At 35.2% G+C, this 15,849-nt stretch overlaps 1 protein-coding gene across 12 annotated transcripts in view; it reads left to right on the top strand.

Moving 5' to 3' along the window:
- NEK1 (NIMA related kinase 1) overlaps positions 1–15,849 on the top strand; it is a 220,342-nt gene that overhangs the window by 119,555 nt on the left and 84,938 nt on the right. For 8 of the 12 annotated variants that reach the window (XM_070505062.1, XM_070505064.1, XM_070505059.1 and 5 more), the window contains 4 exons: positions 5,703–5,786; positions 6,214–6,297; positions 6,743–6,820; positions 7,586–7,681. In XM_070505062.1, the coding sequence (XP_070361163.1) occupies positions 5,703–5,786; positions 6,214–6,297; positions 6,743–6,820; positions 7,586–7,681 (342 nt within the window). The remainder of the gene's footprint in view (positions 1–5,702; positions 5,787–6,213; positions 6,298–6,742; positions 6,821–7,585; positions 7,682–15,849) is intronic. The other 4 variants (XM_070505065.1, XM_070505061.1, XM_014868389.3 and 1 more) reach the window with 1 other exon arrangement.

Below are 15,849 nucleotides of genomic sequence, written 5' to 3'. Positions count from 1 at the left end.
AAATCTATTGATAAACTTTAACACACATGATAAAAATTGTCAGTATAGTAGAAATAGAAAGGAACATCCTCAACTTCATAATAAGCATCTGCAAAAAACTTACATCTGCCTTCATACTTACAGGTAGAAGACTGAATGCTTTCCCTCTCCAGTTAGGAAAAAGGCAAGGAATCTTGCTCTCACCACTCTTAATCAGCCTAGTACTGGAAGTTCTAGTTACTGCAGTAAGGCAAGAAAAAGAAATACAGGGCATACGTATCTGAAAAGAAGGAAAAAAGCTATTGCTATTTCCAGTTGCCATGATTATCTGCATAGCATATTCCAAGGACACCACAAACACACTCCTAGAACTAAAAAAACGGAATTCATTATAGTTACAAGGTACAAGATCAGTACACAAAAATCAACTGAATTTCTCTACGTTGACAATGAACAAATGGAAACTGATTTGAAAAAATGCAATACCTTTTACAATTTCTCCAAAGGACATGAAAAACACTAACAAAACATGCAGAATTTGTGTGATTAAAATGACAAAATGATGAAATCAGAATCAAAGAAGACATAAATACTTGGAGAATCATAACATGTTCCTGAATGTTCAATGTGGTAAAAATGGCACATCGTTTTAAATTGATGTGTATGTTTAATACAATTCCTAGTAAAATCTCAGAAACATTTTTTTATAGACAAGCTTATTCTAAAATTTATATGGGAAGAGAAAGGACTTAAAACAGCCCAGGTAATTTTGGAGAAGAATAAAGTGGGAAGAATGACTTACGTATAGCTACAGTAATCAGAACAATATAGTACTGGTGGAGGGATAGGCACAAGATCAGTGGAACAGTATGGAGAACCCAAAAATAGATCCACACAAATATGCCCAACTGATTCTTGACAAAGAAGTAAAAGCAATTCAGTGGAGGAGGGATTGCCTTTTCAGTATTAGTGTTAGAGAAATTGGACATCCATCCGTAGGCAAAAATATGAATCTTGACCTAAACCTCACACCATATAAAATAATTAACTCAAAACAGATCATCCACTCTTAATGTAAAACATTAAATTGTAAAGCTTCTAGAAAAAAGAAAATTTCAGGACCTAGGACTGGACAAAACATTCGTAGACTTGATATCAAAAGCATGACCTGTAGAAGGAAAATGTGATAAACTAGACTTCATCAAAATTTAAAATTTTGCTCTGCAAAAAACCCTATTAACAGAAGGAAAATACAAACTGCAGACTGAGAGAAAATATTTTTAAACCCCATATTCAACAAAGGACTTGGTTTGTTGAAACCACCTGTGGGTTAGTGGTTAAGTTCAGCACCCTCCGCTTCGGCAGCCTGGGTTCAGTTCCCAGGCGTGGACCTACACCACTCGTCGGTAGCCATGCTGTGGTGGTGACCCACATATAAAATAGAGGAAGGTTGGCACAGATGTTAGCTCAGGGCTAATCTTCCTCAGCAGAAAACAGAAAGAAAAACCCACAATGATGTATCAGTACACACCCATCAGAATGGCTAAAGTAAAACATTAGTGATAAAACCAAATTCTGGCGAGGATGTGGAGAAACTGGGTCATCTACACATTGCTGATAGGAATGTCAAATGATAACAGCCACTCTGCAGAATAGTTTGGCAGTCTCTTTTTTTTGGTAAAGATTTTATTTTTTTCCTTTACCTCCCAAAGCCCCCCAGTACATAGTTGTATATTCTTCGTGGTGGGTCCTTCTAGTTGTGGCATGTAGGACGCTGCCTCAGCGTGGTTTGGTGAGCAGTGCCATGTCCACGCCCAGGATTCGAACCAAGGAAACACTGGGCCGCCTACAGCAGAGCATGCGAACTTAACCACTCGGCAACGGAGCCAGTGCCGTTTGGCAGTCTCTTTTAAAACTAAAAATGGATTTACCATACCAAGAGCAGATAATTCCACTCTTAGGCATATGTCACAGTGAAAAGAAAACTTCGTTTCACTCAGAAACTTGTATGTAAATATTCTTAGCAACTTTATTCTTAATAGCCAAAAACTTGAAACTACCAAAATGTCCTTCAGTGGGTGAATGAATAGACAAATTATGGTATATCCATACCATGGTATACTGCTCAGCACTAAAATGGAATGAACGTTTGATGCATGTATTCAGTACCTTGGATGGTCTGCAAGGAAATAATAATGAGTAAGTCAGTCAATCTCAAAAGGATACATACTGTATGATTCCATATGTATAAAATTCATGAAATATGGAGATGAGTGGAGAACAGATTAGTAGTTGACACATGTTAGGGATGGGCGTAGTGGATGTGTCTGTGAAGTGTTATAGTATAGTCGTGTGCCTCATAACGACCTTTTGGTCAACAATGGACCCATATACGATAGTGATCCCATAAGATTAGTACCATATAGCCTAAGTGTGTAGTAGGCTATACCATCTAGGTTTGTGTAAGTACACTCTATGATGTTCACAAAGTGATGAAATTGCCTAACAACATATTTCTCAGCACGTATCCCAGTCATTATGACTGTAATGGTACAGTTAAGTACCTTGAATATGGTGGTAGTTACATAAAGCTATATGTGTGATAAAATTGCATTGATACAGATACACAAATGTGTGCATGTACAACAGGTGAAACCTCTCTGGTTTGTACCAGTCCCATTTTCCTGGTTTTGCATACTATAGTTATGCAAGATGATAAAATTGGGAGAGGCTGCACGGAACCTCCCTGTACATTACTTTTCACCTTTCTGTGAATCTGTAGTATTTCAAACTATAAAGTTAAAAGAATTACTTCAAAGTAACTCAGATTTATTTACTTGTATTTCTCAAAGACGGTGAAGGGAAGATATAGTCTACAGCAATATTCGCTTCTCCACTGCCCACTCTCCTGTAACTCTGTAGGTATTCCCATACATCTTTTTATTGTTCACCTCACATCTTTGTTTGACCCTGCTTGTTACTTGTTTTCCCTCACCTCCCCTACTCTCTGAACTATATCCCAAAAGCTCAAGTAATTTTTAAGCTAATGGCAAGATCTCCTTGAAGAGGGGAAGAAACTGAGTAAGCAGAAGATTTTTGTCAGGCTAGAAGAGGAGAAAGGCAGAGCATGCTCATATAATAATACTTTTTGTTCTGGCACACCCATGAAGTAGGTGGTATTATTATACCCAGCTTACAGCAAATTAAGTAATTTTTCTGAAGGTCAGCAGTGGTTAGGTGACATTGACACATATATGAACTGACAGAATTCAAGGTCTGTCATTGTCCATCTTTTTAATTGTTGTAGTATATTGTCCTTCCACCATTAGAATATACTCTGATGAGTGCTACTGTAGGAGGTATATATAAAAAATGGTATGGTAGGTCACACTTAACTCACAAGGGGAAGCATGGGAAAGGCTTTCCAGGGGTGAAATGTTGGATTTGCATTTTGGAAGATGAATAGAGTTAGCCATTTTAAGGAGATGAGTAAGATCGTGGCATAGTCCACAAACCACAAGTAGTTGTCATGGCTAGAATGTAGGCTTTACGACTGAGCAGTGGCAGAGATGAGACTAAAGATACTAGGTCACAAACAGCCTTATCTGCCATTCAACAGAATGTGGGTTATATTCTGAAGATAATGGGAACCATTGAAGGATTAACGTGGGGCTTGATGTGAAAGAGAATGTTAGAAAGGTCACTCTGACTGCCTTGTAGAGAATAGACTGGGAGAATGTGAGACTAGAGGTGAGACGGTAGTTTAGAAAACTCTTTTAGAAGTCCAGGAGTCTAAAGAAGAGAGGCAGAAACTAAAGGGATAAATCATAGAGTTATTAGGAGGTAGAACTGGTAATTTGGCAGTCATTTGTATTTGGCAGATAAGAAAGAGAGGCAAAGATAACTCCCAGCTTGCTGACTTGGGCGGCTGATTGTGATCAATAACTGACGTAGAAATAAGATCATGTCATAAAAAAAATGACGTCAGGTTTATAGATTGTTGGAGGTATGTTTGCTACATGAGTGGAGTCGTCCAGATGTCTGTTGCATATACACAGAAGTTAAGGAGAAAAGGGCTGTGAGCTTGGTTTAGATTTGGGATTTGGCAACATATGTTAAAGCCTGGGTATGAGAAGGGGAGGAGGGCCAAAGAATGAATCTTTAGAAAATATTGACGTTAGCTTTGAGCCAAGGAAGAGAAAAGCCTGTGAAAAATAGTGAAGATTGGAAGAACCCAGGAGAGTGTGCTGTTATAAATATTGAAAGAGAGAGATTTTTTTTAAATGTGTGAATTCTAGAACACTATTTACAGGAATATGATGAATAGTGCATAGTCAGTTAAAAATAATGTTTTTAAGAATATTGAATGTGAGAAGAGACTCAGAATATTGATATTAATTAATATTAAGTAAAAAATCAGAATAAATATAGCAAAATTCCAATTTTGTAAAAACAAACATATGTATTCATACATATGCATAGAAGAAAATTTGGAAGGGGATGGCCTTAAACTTTAGGTTTCTCAGATGGTAGAATTAGGAATGATTTATGCTTTCTTTATTTTGTAAATTTTCTGTAGTGAACATATATACATTTTGAGAGAAAAAAATACTTATGTAAATTAAGTGGATTCAGTCCAAACTGATTTCCACTGGAAATGTTAATTGCAAAATTTGCTCAAAAGGGTCCGTTTGAATGAGCTAGGAGGTTATTGGTAACCTTAGAAAATTTTCAATGTCATAGTAGGATCAGAAACCAGATTGTACTGGGTTAAAAAATAAATGGGAAACAAGAAAATGGAGGTGATGAATATAAAAAATATGCTTTCAACAAGCTGATAAAGAGACATTCGATGGGGCCAGCCCTGTGACCAAGTGGTTAACTTCGCGTGCTCTGCTTCAGCGGCCCAGAGTTTCACCAGTTTGAATCCTGGGCGCGGACATGGCACCGCTCATCAAGCCATGCTGAGGAGGCATCACACATGCCACAAGTAGAAGGACCCTCAACTAAAATACACAACCATGTACCGGAGGGCTTTGAAAGAAAAAGGAAAAGTAAAATCTTAAAATAAAAAAAAAAGACATTCAACAGGGAAGTAGGACTGAGGCTTTTTTAAATTGGGAGGAATATGAAGCATAGTTGTGTGCTGAAGGCAGAGAACATTAATAATTTGACAGTCTGATAATTTTTTTGAATTAGAAGTTCTTTAAATAATAATTTCTAACAAAGAAATAATTCCATATTAATGAGAAACTTAAAAAATGAGTCAGTTTGTGATTGGGTGTGACCATTTGCATCCTGATAGTAATAGTATGTGCCCAAGTGCAAGGAGTTTGAGCTGAGATATTTTATATTGTGTGTGTGTGTGTTTAGTATGGAAACAAACATGTGGAAATGATTGCCTCTTTATAAAGGAAACATTTGATTTGGGGTTTAGCTAACTTCCAAAGCAATTTTTAAAACCTTTTTACTAAAATGGCTAATAAAAACATAGCTGGTCTTTGTTTTGAATAATTATGTTTAGGGTTTAATTGCTTCCTTCTGTTCTCACTGAATGTATTGGTTAAATTGATACAGGAAAATGCCAGGGTTTGTTATTAGTTTATCAGCTAGAAATGATCAGTATTTGCCAAAAGAAATAAAGTGGCACCTGGATATTCCTAGGTAAGATGCTGATATAGCTTTAGTCATTCTTTAAACTTAGTACATTAAATGATGAACAGGGAATCCTGCAAAACCTGGCAGCTATGTATGGAGGCAGGTCCAGCTCTTCAAGAGGAGGGAAGCCAAGAAACAAAGAGGAAGAGGTATGCTTCCCGCATGTTCGCTACCTCCGCCACATAGCCATTTTTGAGTTGATTGCCTTCCTTTTTGCATGGTTTAAATTCTTAACAATTTTTCAAGGATTTTGTAGGTCTGTAGGGACCTGTTAATATATTTTGACTGACATACTGTGTTATAATTTTACCCCATAACTATTATCCAGTATTCTGAGTTCAGTTTCTTTTCTTTTGATAAAATTAAAAATTTGTAATTATAATGTATTTCTTTTCAGAAATAAGTTGATCTAAATTACACACTTGAAAGCTAATAATACATTTCCATTAACCAGATTTCAAAACTTTTATTTCTTATATTCAGATTAACACTTTTCTTTAAATTAAAAAAATTTTGGCAGTAAAAATGTTGATAGTTTTTCTTTTGAATTAAAATGTTGTTTTTTTCTCCTTGTAGGTTTATCTGGCAAGGCTAAGACAAATAAGACTGCAGAATTTCAATGAGCGCCAACAGATTAGAGCCAAACTTCGTGGTGAAAAGGCAGGTTGAAAATTCAATTTTTTAAAAAGTAATTGAATAACATTGTAATAGATTAAGATTAAAAATGCTGTGCCACTAACACAAAGTAAAATCTGATGAAGGCAGTCAAAGATGAGAAAACTATACATAGGGATAAAATAAATCTTATTTAAACTGGATAAGACTGTTTGTTCCAGAGGAATTCTGAGAGGAAAAGATAAGTAGTACCCATGAACACATAAAATGGTACATCTTATATCATTCTCTTCTTATCTTTTTTTCCATTGTCTGTAAGAGATGATAGTTGTAGAGTGTTCACCTGCAGCTCTGGGAGAAAATTAGTAGCATCGAACAATTTACCATTTTACATTTCTAGATGTTAGTTTATTCATATTATCTTCCACAGAGCTCTGCACTGAATTTGAGGTTCTATCCTAACTGGTTTGCTTGTCTATTTATTTTGTAGAAAGAAGCTGATAGTTCTGAAGGACAAGAAGGAAGTGAGGACGCTGACACAAGGCGTAAAAAAGTTGAAGCACTTAAGGTATAGACTAGAAATGATACGAGTTTTCTTAGATAAAATTGAAATCTAAGATAGAAAATTGTATTCTTAAGTCTTGCATAGTTAAATCACCTTATTCTCTTGCCTTAATTTTTCATTCCCCTTATCCCTCACTTTTTGGTTTCTGAAAAATAGTGTTTTTCTCTCTTTATATCACAGATTTATGGTGAGCAGTTTAATGAAACCATGACATAAATACATGAAACTATCACACAAGTAACCTAGAAAAAGATAAGATGATAACCTTAAAGATGAAAAATATAATTTTTTCATTTGGACAAATGAAATCCATGTATAATAATCATAGTTTAAAATTTTTGTTTTTGTTTTTGTTTTTTGAGGAAGATTAGCCCTGAGCTAACATCTGCCACCAATCCTCCTCTTTTTGCTGAGGAAGACTGGCCCTGAGCTAACATCCATGCCCATCTTCCTCCACTTTATATGTGGGACACCCACCATGGTATGGCTTGGCAAGCGGTGCGCAGGTCCACACGAGGGATCCTATATTTGTATTTCCATTACAGTGTACCTGCATTTATTTTCATTCAACAGATACTTACTGAGCAGCTGCTGCCTGCTGGTTTAGGTGTTAGGGATGTACAGTGAGCTTACATTTTTATTCTGGAGCCACACACACGTACTTTTACTTCTATTTTGGCTAAAATGTAATTATCTGTATAGACCTGGGAAAAAAAGCACAAAACCCTATGCTTTCTTTCTGGTAAGTAATTTTGTTGTTATTTTCAGGCCCAAGCAAGTGCACGTGCTGCTGTACTAAAAGAGCAATTAGAACGAAAGAGAAAGGAGGCATATGAGAGAGAAAAGAAAGTTTGGGAAGAGCATGTAAGATTTAGCTCGTATTCTTAATCCTGGTCGTGTTAATGTTCTTATATCTCTTACTGAGTAGTATTTCAGCATTATAATTTTGTAATTCTATTTTTTTTTCTCGTGCATTCTCCCTCTCCCTCCCCCACAGCCCGAATTGCTCTCTCTCTCTTTCATATTTAAGGATGATCTATACAGAAGTTATTTTAGGGTTTGATTTGGGGTGAGAACCTAATTTATTTTATTCATTCATTTTATTTTTTATTATTTCCAAGTAGCTAATCAAAGTCCCAGCATCATTTAATGTCTGGACATTCCTTCTGCACTGATTTATAATACTACCTTTAAGATATATTAAATTCTTCTATATACTAGAGAATGAATCTGTAGCGTAAATGCATCAAGCTCTCTTTTCTGCTCCATTACTCTTTCTGTCTGTTCTGCCAGTACCTCATCATATTAGTAATTTTAGATTTAGAGTATATTTTAATTTCTGATAGGGTTCTCCCCTCATTTCTCCTTTACTCTTCTTTTTACATTTGTTTTCCTTAGTTGTTTGCTCTCTTTCTTTACCAGATACAAGGTAGGGTAATTTTTGTTCTTTTTTCTTAAAAAAAAAATAATTCCTGTTGGAATTTTGATTGGTATTACCTTAAACCTATAAATTAACTTAAGAAGAACTGATGTGTGTATAATAGTCTTTATCCAGGAGCATGTTAAATATCTACATTTACTCATTGTTTCTTTTATATCTCTTACACAATTTTGATCATTTTCAGCTCATACTTGTTTATATTTCTTGTAAAGGCTATTTCTTGATAGTTTATAATTCCATTTCTGTTTTTAAAAAAGGTGGGGTTTTTTTCCCTTAACAGTATATTGCTGAAGTTTGGAGAAATTGTTGGTTTTTGCTTATCTTTATGCTTAGTTGATCTATTCTACTGATTTTCAGTTAATTTTCTGGGTTTTTAGCATGTGACTATATCATTGGCATGTAGTCATGTTGTACATCATAACAGTAATTCCTACAATTTATTATTTATTGTATGTCAGGCACATTATAACCACTGCATATGTATTGCTTTGTTTAATCTTTACAACTTTACAAAGCAGATATAGAAAGGATAAAACGATTAGATGAGGTCACATTTCTAGTAAGTGCAGAACAGGAATTTGAACCTGGATCTGCTCAGTGTTGAAGTCTTTGTTCTTACGCACTGCACCATAAATTCCCCTGCTTTCTTTAAGTTGTGCCTGTTATTACCATTTTATTCTTACTGCATTGGCCAGAACTTCTAGGCTAGTGTTAAATAATAATAGAGATATTTTGTTCCTGTCTTTAGTGGAAATACTCCAGCCATGTCTCTGTTGGGTATGGTAAAATAGTAAGGAATATACTAGGTTTTACAGTTTTTATGAGAATTGTGTTTTGGAGTTTTATCAAATGTCTTTTGTGTGCCTGTTAATATGCTTAGTTTCTTCTTAATCCACCCATTGATGTAATATACAGAGAAATTCTCTTCTTACCAGATTCTTAATGAAAGAGAACCATTTATCTATAAGAGAATGAGTGAAAGAGACAGAACTCCAGAAGTCAGAATAAGTATTAAGGATTTTTTGCTAATTCCCTTTTGTTTTCTATTCATTGTAATTTTAGGTAATAACTGCTGTATTTTTCCATCCTCTGCTAGTTATGTTTTTCTCTTTGGTTTCAAAAATCTAGCTGTAGAGAACTCTCATCTTATTTCTCTTTTATTTCCTGACTTCAGACATAGTATGAACAATGCTTGAATATGAAACAATAGCTGTGAAAATGTATCTTATCCAACCAAGAGTGTCTAATAATTATCTCCTGACCCATTGGCCAAAATTTTAACTGGCTTTAGGTTATTATGCTGTTTAAACCACGTTTTGAATCCAGTGTTCCTTATTTCCCCCTTTCCTTCCCTTTGTTTCAGACATAGCATGAATAGGGCAGTAGTAAGAATCAATTACTGTGCTAACTTACCGGCTGTTCCTCAAGAGAGTGTTGTAGCAACCAAATTTGTGAGAAGTAGAAATAATTCTTCTCCATAGTCAGAGCCAATGATTTCTTCTATTACCCAAATCCCTTGCAAGCTTACTCTGATGTGGAAAATCGTGTGAGTCTGCCTTTGGTGGCATACATATATAGCAATAGGGAACAATTTATTTGTTCTCTTGGGGTTATATCTTCAGAACAAAAAACAAGAACATTTCATCCTGTGCTGGTTTGCACAGTGGAGCAAAGATTATAGCAAGATGATTCAGTATGAAACTCCGTGTGTGTTCCTTTTTAATCAACTTTCCTCATAGTAAGCCCGCAGCTATCATCCTTGTGTTCAGCTACAATACCGCGGTTACAAGCTTTAAGGGCCATTGCCCCCGTCTAGTTTCTGGTTTAGTGTTTAATAATCCAATCTAGCAGTCTACATAGCTCATGAAGGTGATTGGGATCATAATATATCCATTAAATATGATCAACTTATGCTTAGTACAAATTAGCCTTATTTTAAAAATGTGATCTCTTATGCAAAATTACACAAGGGTATCAAAGTACTTGATAAGAGCAGTCTATTTGGCTTTGATTATGTGATATCCTGTAGTCTTAGAGATGGGTCAGCTAAACTGTATCCATTCTTGTCAATATACATGCATAGACCCTATCTTGGCAGCAGGCCTATATAATCCACCTGCTACACTGTGCCACCTGTCTATACACCTTGTGTATTTCCCCAAGGTAGAATGAATGGCTGTGTCTTAGTTTATGTTGTGATTGGCATGTGGGATACTGTAGTAGTGCATTTATCAAGGGGAGATGTTTCCTTTTCTCCCAGTCAGATAGGGACTACTTATTTTAGTGATTCAGAATGTTATACTTCCAACAGCTCAAGTTAATATATTTCAGAGAAGGCAAAGCATGAGCTTTGTCATTATTTTTCTTTCCTAAAATCAGCCCTTAGTGGGCTGAAACATAGCCCACAAACACCTTTAAATGTGGTCTTAAGTACATCTTGTGTAATGGTTTTCTGAAGTGCAGTTCCCCAAACAGGCTGCCTTTTTATAGCTTGTTTCTCATTGTCCTGCCCATCTGACAAGATCATAACCACTGTCCAAGCATCAGTATAAACATATGCTTCATCATTCAGTAGCTATGTATATAATCTCTCTATTGGGTTGACTGTCTCAGTTCTTTCTTTACCTTCTTATTCTCATTGGTGCTTGACACCTCCATTGACGTCCCTGGATTGCAGTCCTATACGTGTAAATGGAGCTGTTTTACCTTATTTTTCATCTAAATTATCATAACATGGTGCCCAATCTGCATATTTCTTAGCATCAATTCAAGTAAAATATCTATGGAAGTCTGTTCTTTGGTTAGGTCAGAGACTATATTTTGAATATGATGAGTTCCTCCTTTATTGAATTTCATTCTTTGTTGTGTATTTCATTTCTATCTTTGTCTCATTCTTTGGACCTGCCATATAGGCCTATAAGGCTTCCAGTGGACACACTCCCCATCTTTGGCTACCTAAGAATGTTCTTATCCTTAGTCTTGCAATGCAATCTCATCCATTTAAATAGACACATCATGAGCTCAATTTAGAATCATGCTCCCTTTGTCAAGTGTCACTGGACATTAACAGAGTTCCAGAGATCTCTGCAAAATATGTTTATTTGACATCAAAGGATCCAAGAGCATCAAAGAGAATCATGATTCCACTTACGCCAAGGACCGCTATTTCAAAGCCACTCCTCTGATGATCTTTTTTCATGTAGTTAACTTTCCCTAAGCAACAGGAGCAGAAGTTTCACTGGTGGTGGTGGTGGAGGAGGGAAGGGAGAGGAGAAAGGGGAGCACCTCTGGAAGCACCGTTAGGTTTTGTATTTCAACAAGTACATTTTATAAATTATATCCAACAATGATTCAGCTCTGAGCAGGTGCTCTATATTCTTATTATATAATACTTTTATTACTGGGCAGCTCTACACCTGCATAGTAGCATAGTTCTGTTTCCTCAGATGACCAATTGGAGCCAGGCTTCTCTACTACCAGAAGGCTGGACTAGACTTCATTACGCCCAGTCAATGCACTTTTAAGTGTGTTGGGGGAATTTTATTGTGTGCCCTTTTGGTAAAACTGTCAAACAAAGTGTCCTGGCTTCTTCTAGCAGAGGGATAAACAGGTCATCTGAAGTAGACCAATTGATTTCTCTCTCAAGGTTTGAAGCTTAAGCAGAATATCACAAGAAGTTGGAGTTTATTTGATCCGGTAAAAGAACCTCATGAAACTGTAAATTAGTTTCTGGTACCTAGATCTATACAACTACCCAGGTTTTTTAGAGAGCTTTCATTTGCCTTTTGTGATCCTACTTACAGGATCTTTTCTCTCTTCTGGCTCCCCACCCTCTTCTTCTCCCTTCCTTCAGAGTTAGTTTCTATTGCTTTCAACCAAGGAACCTTAACTGTTTCCCCATTGAAAGTGCTTAGCATGGTACCCGGTGAATAGTAACAAATAAATAAATTCATTGGGAATTCTGTGGCTCGTGATATTTCACAGCTATGCATAGAGAAGTATTCAGTTTACTGAATGCATCCTAGTATAGTGAGGAAGAAAATGAGGCTGGAAACGCATAGAAAAAGAGATCAGATTTGTGGTTACCAGAGGTGGGGCCTGGAGGGAAGAGGAATTGGAGGAAGGTGGTCAAAAGGCACAAACTTCCATTTATAAGAAATACGTACTAGGGATGTAATGTACAGCATGATGAGTATAGGTACCACTGCTGTATGATGTATGTGAAAGTCAAGAGAGTAAATTCTGAGTTCTCATTACAGAGAGAATTTTTTTTTTTCTTTTTTCCCCCCAAGTCTTTTTATTGTATATGAGACGTTAACTAAATTTACTGTGGTAATCAATTCATAATGTATGTAAGTCACACCTTTATGCTGTATACCTGAAACTCATATGGTGATGTGTCTCAATTATATCTCAATAAAACTGGAAAAAAAATGAGGGCGGGAATCAGGATACCTGATTTTTAGTCTCAGCTCTGCCAATTAATTAGCCTGTTTGGGGAACTGGCTTAATGTTTGCAGGCCTTTATTTCCTCATCTCCTAAATGAAAGGCTTGATCTCTGTTGTTGCTCTGTCAAAACTGCCTAGAAAAATAGTCTTCGTAATGTAAGTACTTAAATTCAGTTTAATGTACAGAAAATGAATTAAAGTTATTTTACCAAGTAATTATTTCAACAGAAAGCTTAATTTAGTGTAATCTACATGTAGTATAGGAGGCTTCATATGTCTATATTTACTTATTGACCATTACTCTAACTCAGGTGTGGTTAACATGGCATTCAGAGTTGGAGTTAGTATTATTAAATTCCCTGAAATGTTCATTAAAAGTTTGATTTATGTATGTTGATGCATTTTTCTTCAGTAAAACTACATATCTTTCATTCAATTCTCAAGTGTCTTTGATCTAACAAACCGTAAAAATCACTATCTTAATTATTCTGATCTTTGGCATGTATATCCAATTTTATAAATTTTTCTCTTTGTCACATTTAATGGTAAAAGCTATAGTATTAAATAGAACTTTAATATGGAGAATAATTTTCATTTATGATGTTAGGGTTTTTTTCCCCAACTGATATAGTATTGCCTTTCTCAGCCAGCATATGTGCTCATATTGTGAGTGAAACATATAAGAACAATAGATTCAGTTTTTAAGAAGGGTAGCAAGGTATTTAATAATTAAAATTCAATGAAAAATAGAATAAAGGAAATTCTGCCTTGGTTAGGTCACAGACTATATTTTGGATATGATGAGTTCCCTAAAGTTGCGTTGAACTCTTTCTTGTGTATTTCATTTCTATCTTTGCCTGTTCTTTGGACCTACCATATGTACCTATAAGGCTTCCTCCAGGGTGGAAATGCTTCCCCCTTCTGGCTGTCTTGCAATGTTCTTATTCTTAGACATTTTTGTAAATGCATTATAGCAATACTAGTTCAGAAAAATTATTCAGATACGAGTACTTTTATATTTTTAGTTCTTCAGAGTTCTGAGAAGTTAAATATGAATTTGATAAAATTTGGCTATGATGTATCTTTAGGCTGTATAAAATTATGTGTGAAATTGTCTCTATAGTCAAAAGATGAAAGGCCACTTAATATTTTCCTAACATACCTTAAATTCTTACTCATCGTTTAGCATATAGAAATGATTTTGTATTTGCATTTATTTATGCTTCAAGATAGGTAAACTGATAGTTGAATGTGTTTATAAACTTGGCCTCAGTATTTGCTGAAATTTTGAATTTTGTCATTTGGTGGCACTGCTGGTTAATTTTCAGCAAATAGTAAAATTGACAGATAAAACAGAAGCAGTTTTGCAGTAATAATTAAAAACTTTTCATGGAGATATAAGCATTGTGGAGAAGTCTTGAATTTATGAACCTGGTGAGAAAATGGGTAGAAAAAAAAAGCCCCTAAAGCGATTTGGTTTTTTAACCTGACGGGAAACTTTCAGGTCAATGTTTTCTTCCTTTCACAAGTTTTTTTTAAAACTGTGATTGAATTTTGAAAAACTGTACTTACAATGAAATATGTATCCTGGTCTTAAATGGTGATCAATTTTGTAACGAAATTGTTTTATGTTTTGTTTTGAAATTTTATGTTTTTGTATTCTATGAAACTTTGTTTTCTTACTTTAGTTAATTTAATTTTTGTTTGTCATATTGGATCAACCTTCTGAATTAAGGGCTCAGTCTAATTTCTGTCTCAGTTTTCTCCTGTGACAATTTAAAAATACGTTATTATCTTCTGTCTCAAGATCTGGTTAACAATGAATAGCAGTAATATTCAGATTATAAATATATCCACGATGTTTACACAGAAGGCCCAGATTCTACTGTACTAATAAGTTTTGTGCTATGTGTTACCTTGGCTTATAATGATGTTGCCACATCTCAGTAGTTACCCTGAATTACCTTTGAATTTTCAATAACTGACTTAGTTTTGTTATTAAGTACTTCTAAGAGTTAGTAGGATGTTCTGTTTGTCTTTGTTCTTTTCATATATCTAAGTTTCTTTACTAGTTCACTGTTTCAGGTTGTTCTAATCGGTTAGCTTAGTTGACCGAGGGGAGAGACTAGTATATGTTTGATTATAGAACATAAGCATTTACTGAAGGCTGTTGATGCTCATTATTATAAAGGTAACTTTCTCTTACACATTGGATCAGATATCTTAGATCATAAACTGTATATCATAAGTCATTAGCCATATATATGGCAGCTAGACACATTTTAATATAATACAAAGTAAATTTTTAATAGTAATGTGTGAAACATTTTCTTCAATAAAAATATCTTCTGTTGGGGCTGGCCTGGTGGCGTAGTGGTTAAGTTAGCACTCTCCACTTTGGTGGCCCAAGGTTCACCAGTTCAGATCCCAGGCAAAGACCTACACACCACTCATCAAGCCATGCTGTGATGGCGTCCTATGTACAAAGTAGAGGAAGATTGGCACAGATGTTAGCTCAGGGCCAATCTTCCTCACCAAAAAAAAAAAAAAAAACCAAAAAACCTGTATCTCTCTTCTGTTGATTAAAAGAAAAGATTTGCTTCTGTAGGTACAAAGATGAGTAGTATGAGGAGAACTTAATAGAAATTTTCCATCTTAGCATAATCCCAACTCCGCTGAGTTTGGTTATCTTTGGTCTCATACTCTGTTTTACTCATAGCACTTTATCAATAAACATATTTTTTTCTCTGTTACTGTAGGTTTTTCTTAAGGTTGAGATTAATATAGAAATATTTCTATTCAATGTGTTTTATAACTTAAGAATATAAAGTCAAGATAAGGGATTTTCAATCCCTCTATGTATCTTTTACTGTTGTTTATGGACAGATCTGCTAAGTATTCCCTAGAGGTTTTTAAATTTTTCTTAGGCCATGTGTCTACAGTTTCAGAGAGTTGTGCCAGTGCCTTGTCTAAAGTATATAAGAATTATGCGTGCATGTGGATAAGCATTAAAAAAGAGTATAGATAAATAAAATATAATTAGAACAGTGGGTGTGGGTGACTTTTTTTCTCTCATTAAGAGTTTCCTTAACGTTCCTATCATAGGCTTCTGCCTGATAATTTTGGAAATGACTTTTGAGAT

Source organism: Equus asinus, chromosome 3 (genome assembly GCF_041296235.1).
Source record: "Equus asinus isolate D_3611 breed Donkey chromosome 3, EquAss-T2T_v2, whole genome shotgun sequence".
Classification (NCBI taxonomy): Eukaryota; Metazoa; Chordata; class Mammalia; order Perissodactyla; family Equidae; genus Equus; species Equus asinus.
Note: the sequence above shows the minus strand (reverse complement) of the source record. Positions and strands in the feature narration are given on the sequence as shown.